At 40.9% G+C, this 9542-nt stretch overlaps 1 protein-coding gene across 1 annotated transcript; it reads right to left on the bottom strand.

Annotated features, from left to right (window-relative positions):
• Positions 1 to 7605: 7605 nt before the first annotated feature.
• LOC147880691 (uncharacterized) lies at positions 7606 to 9274 on the bottom strand. Its single transcript, XM_087371331.1, has one exon. The coding sequence runs from the start codon at positions 9153 to 9155 to the stop codon at positions 8277 to 8279; it is 879 nt and encodes a 292-aa protein (XP_087227457.1). The 5' UTR covers positions 9156 to 9274; the 3' UTR covers positions 7606 to 8276.
• Positions 9275 to 9542: the final 268 nt, after the last annotated feature.

The following is a 9542-nucleotide window of genomic DNA, read 5'->3' as shown; positions in this document are numbered from 1 at the left end:
ACTCAAAATTGTTACAACATTCACGGAGCTACTTCTTATATAGGCTTTTATAAACGTATTGACGAAATGGACTTCAACATGAGTTTCGCGTTCAATAGCCTAATGAATGAAAAGTGCGTAGTCAAATCCTACTATGTGTAATTATACTATATTCCTCAATGTTCTTTAAATATTCCAAACTCCGCAAGCCAATACGATTACGATTAATAACCTCGTTGCTTTCTCAATCTTCTTTAATTATTATAGACTTTGCAAGCCGATATGATTATGATTAATAGCTTTATTGCATGAAACACCCACTCAAACCCTTAAAACAGCTAAACCTCCCCGACTACGCCCTCCCGACTATGCCCTACAGCTTAAATTCCTCTCCACAACACATTACTTGATTAATCGTGCCACTTGATTCACTAGTGGCATGTAGGAATATTTTCTCCAATGGAAGAACATGGTATACATGTGCTTGCAAGGGATGAAAGTAAGTGCCGAAGCTAGTGTCTTATACAACCATAGATATTTGCTTGTTCTCCATGCGATGAGCATGAAGATTCTCGAGATAGGCAGCCAATCATGAAAACGCTTAGGGATTTTCTCATACTGAAAAAGAAAGAACGCATAATGCAAACAAGCTAAGAGATCTTAAGGTTGGCGAAACGAATGGAGTCACCAAAAATGTAAGAGCCCCGCTTGATGACTTTGAAGTTCCTCTTCAAGAGGTGAGTACCAAAGCAGAATCTACCATGCATGCACGAAGTCCAATTAAGGTGGACTTTACAAAACGTGCCAACCAATAATAGACATTGGCTACCACAATCACCCAAAATATCCATGTAATACGACCCCCAAAACTATCAAAAATTATTTTTCCCAACTATGACCCCTTCCCCCCTAAGCCCTTCCCCCCAGGCAAGCCAAAAGTGCAATGATAAATAAGCTAGATTAGAATTACGTAGTTGAATGAAGATCCACTTGCCCATTTGAAGGTGCAATAAAATGGCCCACAAGAAAAAGCCACTGTGTTTATTATCAAACTAGTGTCCTACACAATAGTAATAAAGATTTAGCAAGCTTGCCACAGTGGCAATGTAATCCAAGAAAAATAAGTGTTGAAATGAGAGAGTTTCTTGATTGATCTTATCTTTTTATTAATCTTATCTTAACTACTATATTTCAAGGGACATCACCAAGGAGCGATTGTTTGTTTCCTATCCTACCCTTACGTGAAACACCTACTTCCAACAAGCTTGCTCCTACCACCAGATCTTTGCCTTTCACAACCCAACCTATATCTCTCATGTTGGCTTTAATAAGAGAAATAACAACAAATTCCCCCATGCCAATATCAAAGCGACTTTGAAAAACCACCTTATTCTGAACCTCCCAAACAACCAGTATGACTGCCACACGGATATATGGCCCAACATGCAACCAGAGTGGAAGGTAATGTTGCGAATGGCCAACCATGTCTAGGTTAAGTTGTGAAAGGTAAAGATCTGATGATAGGAGCGAGCTTGTTAGAAGTAGGACTTCACATACGGGTAATATAGGAAACAAACAATCGCTTGTAGTGCAAGCCAAGGGCGTCTGTCCATCTTAGGCCAATTTTTGTAAGGTCCTCTGTTTGTTGGGCTAACCACCAGCATAATATAATCCGCTGTTTTTTTTTTAAGAGGCATCACCAAGAGAGCGAGGGTAAGAAAAGAGGAAGGGCTTCCCCTCGAACGCAAGGAAACAACCATTCATATACCATATAAACAATCCTACTATTTATCACGTGAACTTTCAATGGAAGATTAGGTGGGTAACTAGCCTCACTCAACATCAACTCCTTGACAATAGGATGAGTGACTGAGCCATTCTAAAACATGTGAAGAAGTACTATTGGCATAGTTGTGAGACCCTTGATCACTCTTGTCATGGAGCACATCACTACAATCTTAATCTAAAACTTGGATCCTACTGTTTAATGAAAATATCATATAGAGGAAAAAAAGAATGAAAAAAATATAAACATGAGACACGACATAGGGTCCATCAAGACTCGATCCTCCCTGCAAATATCCGAGGTAGTGTTTTATTATTGCCTTGGTGATGTGCAAAGATTTGCGTCTTTTGGGAATTGAATCCCAACAAATACATGAATAAGACTACACTCACAAGAGCTCATAACTCATCCTTAGTTGCAACCTAAATAATATTGTGTCATGGACTACAACCATACGAAATACCATCCTTCGATCTCACATCCCATGTGGCATCTCTACTACTGATTTCGAATCTTACTTGCATCGAGAACATGCATCAAAAGAGAGAAATGTTGTAAGAATTCAGGCTGAAGCAACATCGATAAAATTAGAGTCCAATAGTATCGACTAGGTACTTTATTGTAACAATCATCGGGACTGTGTTGATAATTTAGGACATCAATTGAGTGCTAGTTTTCAACACTAGGTGCAAGATCTGGGTTTGTAGTTGCTGCGAAAATTATAACTTTATCATCAGATTGAGTTGTCATTTCAACAATTGGCTCAAAGCGGTAAGGGTATATAGAATTGTCATTATACAAGATCCGTAATGGGGTTGATACATTTTCATTGCCACACTGTATACATATCTTTCCGGTTGCAGATGACCACACTTGAATTGGTCTTTGAAGGACCTTTGAAAGCCATGCAATAGCAAATCTATCTCCCTGAAGACCACCGCATAATATCAGAACACTCATTCGTGTAAGGTATTTGTCATGTGTATTAACTCCATGTTGTTCACATATGAAGCTCAAATCCAAATATGTGCTGAAACAGTTTATTTTGTGCTAGTCATTGTTCTGCAAGCTCGAAACAAAATTTTGGATTGTTACAATTCAAGGTAGATCCCAGATCCACAATCATCTCCTTGATTATCTCAATCTAGTTGTTCAAAGGTCATCCCGTTTTTCAACAAGTACATGACTGTGTCAAATAAACAATCCCTTGGTGTGTAGCCATAATGCATGGCACAGCTTAAGTTTTTTTTGTGCAAGATGTTATCAATTGTTTTGTTTGGGTCCATTGTTGTTGTTTTGACGCCATGCTCACCTTTTTTTCCTTAAAAGAGAAAAAAACTGTCAACAGAACTATCTTTAAAATTTTAAATGAATCACTTTAATGTCCTTCTAGAAGCCGTGCATAGCTTAGTAAAGAGAACAAAAAATAACTAAAACAATGAAGTTTTTATAAAGGATATCTCCTAGATCAGTAATTTTATGCAAAGTGTTGATGGCAACTTTTCTTTTCTTCTTCAAACAAAACACACTCACACATGCAAATTAAAAACGATCACCCTAAACAATCCAAATTTTGCTTACCACTTAAGAAATAGTGTAAACTTATAATGTTGCACTTATATGGATTGTCAAGTGTGTCCGCTCGAACGTTAGGTTCATTTCTTCTATTTTATGTGGAATTAATCACTGCAAAAAAGACGATAAAGTTGTCAATACAATGTACCAAAAACATACAATTAAGTATTAATATTTTGAGAGACATGGTAATAGAAACGAGAGAAATGGTAACCAAAGTGTCACTTGGTGAAAGAGCGTGCTAGAAAGTCCCAATAGAGCATGTTGAATTCTGTTTAGACCGATAATCATTGGTGAAATTATGTTCAACCGTGCTTCCTTTTCAAGCTTGTTTTGTTGCGTTAGAATGAGTCCACAGAATCAATTTGTGAAAGAGCCATCAATCTGTTTATCCACAATTTGTGCAAGAGCCATCAATCTGTTTATCCACAGAATCTATTTCAACTATAGGGCTAAATACGTACTCATGATCAAATTTGTGTGTCTCTAGGGTCGTTTTGTACTCATCAGACGAGGATTTTAGGCATCTCTCACTATAGATCTTGTAAAGCTGGAAGTACTCCATCCACCAAGTAGTGTGTATATTGCTTGCAAGTTGCCAAGATGAAATCAACAGATAGGCTCTTTAATCAATCTATTCTTTGTTCATGCAAGGTTTGCGATCATAGCAAGCATTAGAACTCATGATTTGATGGAAGGCATGGCTGCTTTTGCGATTCACCCACCAGTTCCAAGAAGGCGATCAAAGCCACACGGTCTGTCCAAAGCAACTTCCTGGGAGTTCACCAAAGACCCTTCGGAAGATGGTAGCTGAAATCAAGGATTTCGAACATGACCTTCTGTGTGGGTAAGCATATTGGACAACTCAAGTCTCCATGGATGAATGTCTTAGCATGCAAACTATCCAAGCACTCGACCAAGCATTGAAATAGCAGTGGATTTTCATTAACTCGCTATTCATCCATCCCTTCGCAATACTTTCCCTGGCCCACTCCATTACATATGCATAATAAAGAGTCTTTGGTTCGAGAAGAAACTTTAAACGATACTAGAATTTGACAGGCGATCCATCTTTCTCCTCCACCAATTGGATGACATGGTGGTCACCGTCAAATTTGCCCTAAAATTGTAGGGCATGGTTCCTCTCCTCTTTAAAACGATAAAACTTGATGACTACCTTCTTGCCATTGACGTCAACCGCAGTTGTGTCCTTGGCCGACACCACCACTCTCCCCTTTTTTACACTCAATTTCTTTCCAAGAAGGAACCTGCCTTTGCATAGATGCAATCTCTCCAAATATTTAGGAATTTCTGTTGTCACGCCATGTGAAACATTGGCACAATCCACCGCTATAATGCCTTTGTGATATGGCAAGTCGGATTTAGCCCCATTTTCGCAGAGATATTGGACCACCATGAAATTGTTAAGCTCTGCGACAAAGTGGAGGGACGTCTCACCTGCGTCGTTCTGTGCATTGGGGTCAACTCCACATGATATCCAAATCTGAACAACATTGAGAAGGTCTTTTGATGATTTTCTACGAAGCCTAAAATATTGCTTAAGTCAAGGATTCGTCGCAACTGTTGTCCAAATTTATTTCCCATGGCTGCTAAGTCTTCCTCGAATGCCCCCATCCTCGACCTAGTTCTTTGTTGTAGACGTCCTCCGATGCTATGGCCAAATCCTTAATATACAATAGCCATTAGAATCAAATGAAACACTTACAAGGTTGAAAGATTTGCCGGACCATTGGAATAGTCGAGTTGTGGGATTTGGATTACTCATGGACTACTAACGTTTGGGTTTCAGAATTCTACAGAGCAATTAGATTCAATCACATCCAATTTCACCGCCAATACCAAGGCTTGGATCCGAAATTTGGAATTTGAATCCGAAGTTATTTGATGATGTATCCGGCCTTGAATCATATGCTTGGGGAAACCAAATTCAACGCTTCTCCTTGGAAGATGAAACGTTTACACAAGATTGACCATTACTACAACACACGAAGATAAAGAGAAACCCAGCCAAGAGGAATTCCAAAAGGACTGAAGCCAAACCGACAAATATATTAAGAATAGTAGAGGTTAAGAATTTTAAAAACTCCTAATAAAAATTCCTTAAAAACTAAGAATAATCACAAAACTCCCACTAAAGCACTATCTCTAGGAGAGCCAATGCTAACAAATTCTTGGGTATACATTATCATGCCAATAACATTACAATAGTGTAATCTTAACATTACAATAGTGTAGATTACAATTAGTAAGAGAGGCCAAAGAAAACGAGCGAGGTGGGAGAGAAGGGCTAAGGGTCCAAAACCTCAAATTGCCCCTTGACATTTTTATTTTGTTTATCCCTCCTTGGAAGTGAGGGAGGCAAAACCAAAGAAGATAACTTATTACCATGGCAAAGTAAGCATCACCAATGCTTTTGTTGCAACCAAACGTAACACCAACCATCTCAACATTCATACTTGGAAAAGAGACCATTTAATCATAGAAGGGTTAAGGGTCCAAAACCTAGCCTCAACAAAAAGACCCAAATTGCCCCTATATATTTTTATTTTGTTTATCTCTCCTTGGAAGTGAGAGGGAGGCAAAACCAAAGAAAAGAACATATTACCATGGCAAAGTAAGCATCACCAATGCTTTTGTTGCACTACAAGAAGAGCCTCTTTTGAAATGAGGAAGGTCTAGTATCAAGAAATTGTCTTTTTCTATCCCTTTTCATTTTCTTTCAAAGATGGTCACCGCCACAATAAAACAATAACCAAACCTCACTTCGCAAAAACCCCACTTCAAAAGCCCACCTACAAAGCCTTTATAAGAATAGTAATTGTATGTACGAGCCATTTGAGCACATCCTTCCTACACTCAAAAGGTACACTACATCTTTTAGCATGGGCAAAAACCTAGCCTCAACAAAAAGACCCAAATTGCCCCTATAATGTTCACAAGTCTAGAATCATGTCTTAACCATTCTAAATTCATTTCATGTGCATGTGAGGAAACCTATCAACCACAAAAACTTCTTGTAGTACTTTGAAACAAGTTAACAAAATGGCCGCATCTTCCAAAAACAATATAGTAGCTTTGAATGAAGCCACCACTCTACGCAACTATCCACAACTAATATGGGTTGGTTTGAAAGGAGCTTGAAATTTGTCATTCCATCCCTCCAGGAAGCCAAAAGAATCAAGCTAATAACATTACAATAGTGTAGATTACAATAGTATTTAAATTAGTAAGAGAGGCCAAAGAAAGCATAAGGCGAGGTGGGGAAAAAGGGCTAAGGTTCCGAAACCTATTGCCTTTGTAAAAAGACCCAAATTGCCTTTGGATATTTTTATTTAGTTTATCCCTCCTTGGAAGTGAGACCCGATACTTTGATGGGAGTTAGAACATAGCAAAAACACCAACCATTGTCTACGCAGAACCAAAGAAAATAACCTATTACCATGGCAAAATAAGCATCACCAATGCTTTTGTTGCAACAAAACGTAACACCAACCTCTCAACATTCAAACTGGGAAAAGAGACCACTTAGTCAAGCACTACAAGGAGAGCCAACAAAAACAGCCTCCTTTGAGATGAGGAAGATATAGTATCAAAAATTGTCTTCTTCTATCCCTTTTCTTTTTCTTTCAAAGATGGTCACCGTCACAATAATACAATAACCAAACCTCACTTCACAAAAGCCAACACACACAAACAATAACCAAACCCCACTCCAAAAGCCCACCTACATTGGCTTTATAAGTATAGTAATTGTACAAGCCATTTGAGCACATGCACCCTATGCACATCAAGCACAAGAAAATCTGGAGCCTTCCAATCAAGCCTTACAAGCAGCTTGAGCTGGAGACTGGACAATAGACCCAAAATTCCAATTTCAAGAGAAATATACGATAATCACAAGATCAAACAGAAAATACACGCAGAAATGGCACCCAGAAAGGATGCTTCAGCTTTCCATGATTTTTTACAGTAAAAGTGAAATAATCAAACGACATGGAAAGAAACTGACTTACTAGGTTTAATATGAACAGTCCTCAGACCAAGACCAAGCTGCATGCATTAGCCTGCAATTAGGAGGGCTGACTCTCTGAATTTTTTAAGGAATATACTAGTAAACAGTTGTAATTGAAACCCCATCAAACATGTTAAGCTAATTTGACGAACAGAAGTGTCATGAGGAACCTCCCAAAGAAGTGATAGGCGCCACAAGCTGAACAATGGGGTTGCCACACGACATTTATCAAAGAAAGCGGAGTAAGTTACAAAAGAAAATTTAAGCTGAATTTAGGATTCAAAATATTCTTGCTAAAATATAAGGGTTTTGCTTCATCTAAGACAACAAATTGCTTAATGTAACAGCAGCTCTCATGTTTGGCAGGGCCAGTCCTGAGAGCAGCAGGAGGTTACCAAAGGTGGCCTTAATCAAAGTTGCCAAGAACCAGGATTCAGCATCCTTCCGCTTCAGGCAGATTGCTAGGACTGAATCGCTCAAGACATGAGTTCCATGGGTACTTAAAATCCTCGTAAGGATTTGTGTAGAGTATCTGGTTCTGCCAAATAAAAAATACAACTAAATATGTACTCCCTACTGAGGACTACCTCCTGCAGTATGCACAAAGTAAAAGCTGCTGCCTACTCATGCAGGCAGACTAACGTTTTGCATAGGCTCAAGTGTCCTGGGAACACTAACGAACGTTACAAAGACGGCACAATAACGATGTATCTAACGTTCCAGCCACCAGCAAGATGCCCTTAATCTACTCAAAAGTAGCGGAAGCTGTACAATTAAACGTCACCAGTTATCCTCCACTAGGGTTGTTAACGAGTGCCTACACAGGCAGAGACAAGGTGGCAGATTTTGGGACTTCCTGCAACCAAAAATCAAACGTAGCATCTGCCTTCCTGCACAAGTTAGTCATAAACAAGAAACATCTGCTGTACTTCTCTCAGAACAGGTTTCAGCTTGCTCTTCAGACATCCCTCCACCTTCTATCATTAACACTCGTCTTCGCAAATCTTCCACCTCTTGCTGCATAATATAAAGGCGTTCTTTAAGCGTCATATTCTCCTCCTCCAAATGTGCAATATGGCTATCCTGGTCATCCATTCGAGTTTCCAACAAGTTTGGGCCATCATTGTGAGGTGAAGTCGCAGGGTACGTCATCACAAAACGGTTCAAATCCTGATCCAGCCTTTGCTCAAGCTGTTGCACAGACTGGACATGTGCACCTTGCTCAACATCACTTTCACTGTCATCGTCTTCCTTTCCAAGCTCTGAGTCCCTCAGGCGAATAAGCCCATTCATAGATCCATATCCATTCACACCCCACTCTTGGTTAGCTTCGTCCACTAGCCCTCTGCAAGAGGGCAAGGGAGACAGAACGGGGGTAGGTAAAATTGCAGGGGTAGCAGGGACGGGAGAAAGCAAGGAAGCGATACCTCCTGACTTCTTTGCACGCATAAGAAACGAGGTAGTATTTCGGGGGGCACCAGGAGCCCTGGCTGCAGCAAGCAGGGCTCGAGCACGGCCATGAAAGCGTTTGGGAAAGTGGCGAGAGGCCTTCAAGCGGTTCTGAGACTGCAGATCGAGCAGTCGAGGGGGCTGATAGGGAAGATGAGGGTGCTGAATTGGGTCTTGGGGCCAGGAATTCTTTCTTCGAGGCAAACGACGGGAAGGGTGTCGTTTGGGAGGAAGGGGTCGATTGAAAGCAAGGCGGTGGTGTTTCCAGGATGTGGGCTGAAGGGAGTTGAGCTCAGGGGAGAGGCCAAGGGAGGCGGGGGTGGGGGGGGGCATGGCAGGGGGAGGGGAAGGAGGAAGTGGGCGATGGTAAAAGGGAAGGATGGGAGGAGGGGAAGCAGAAAATGGGCGACAGGGAGCAGAGGAGGGCGAGGGCGATGGGGTGAAGAAGAAAATGCAGGAGGGGGTGTCGTTGGAGCTCTAACAGTTGGTATCGCTTTAAGAGGAACAATTGTTCTAAAGGGTTTAAATGTTCGTTGCGTACCATGGCCCGCCGTTTCAGGCGGCCATGCCCCTTCCTTCCTCCCACGTGTCTCTCATCCCCGCCGTCCTTCCCCACCTCCATCCTACCGCCCCCCCTTCCCCCTTTATTTTCTTTGCTCTCCCATAACCGCCTCGCACGTCTGGCCATTCGAACTTCAAAGTTCTCCTCTCTCTTCATCT

The sequence above is a fragment of the Dipteris shenzhenensis genome, chromosome 32 (assembly GCF_047967505.1).
Source record: "Dipteris shenzhenensis isolate YYH24624 ecotype China chromosome 32, Dip_SZ_1.0, whole genome shotgun sequence".
Taxonomy (NCBI): Eukaryota; Viridiplantae; Streptophyta; class Polypodiopsida; order Gleicheniales; family Dipteridaceae; genus Dipteris; species Dipteris shenzhenensis.
Note: the sequence above shows the minus strand (reverse complement) of the source record. Positions and strands in the feature narration are given on the sequence as shown.

Bases quoted from the DNA above. Each gene is read 5' to 3' on its own strand.
- LOC147880691 (XM_087371331.1), bottom strand. From the start codon at position 9,155: ATGCCCCCCCCCACCCCCGCCTCCCTTGGCCTCTCCCCTGAGCTCAAC.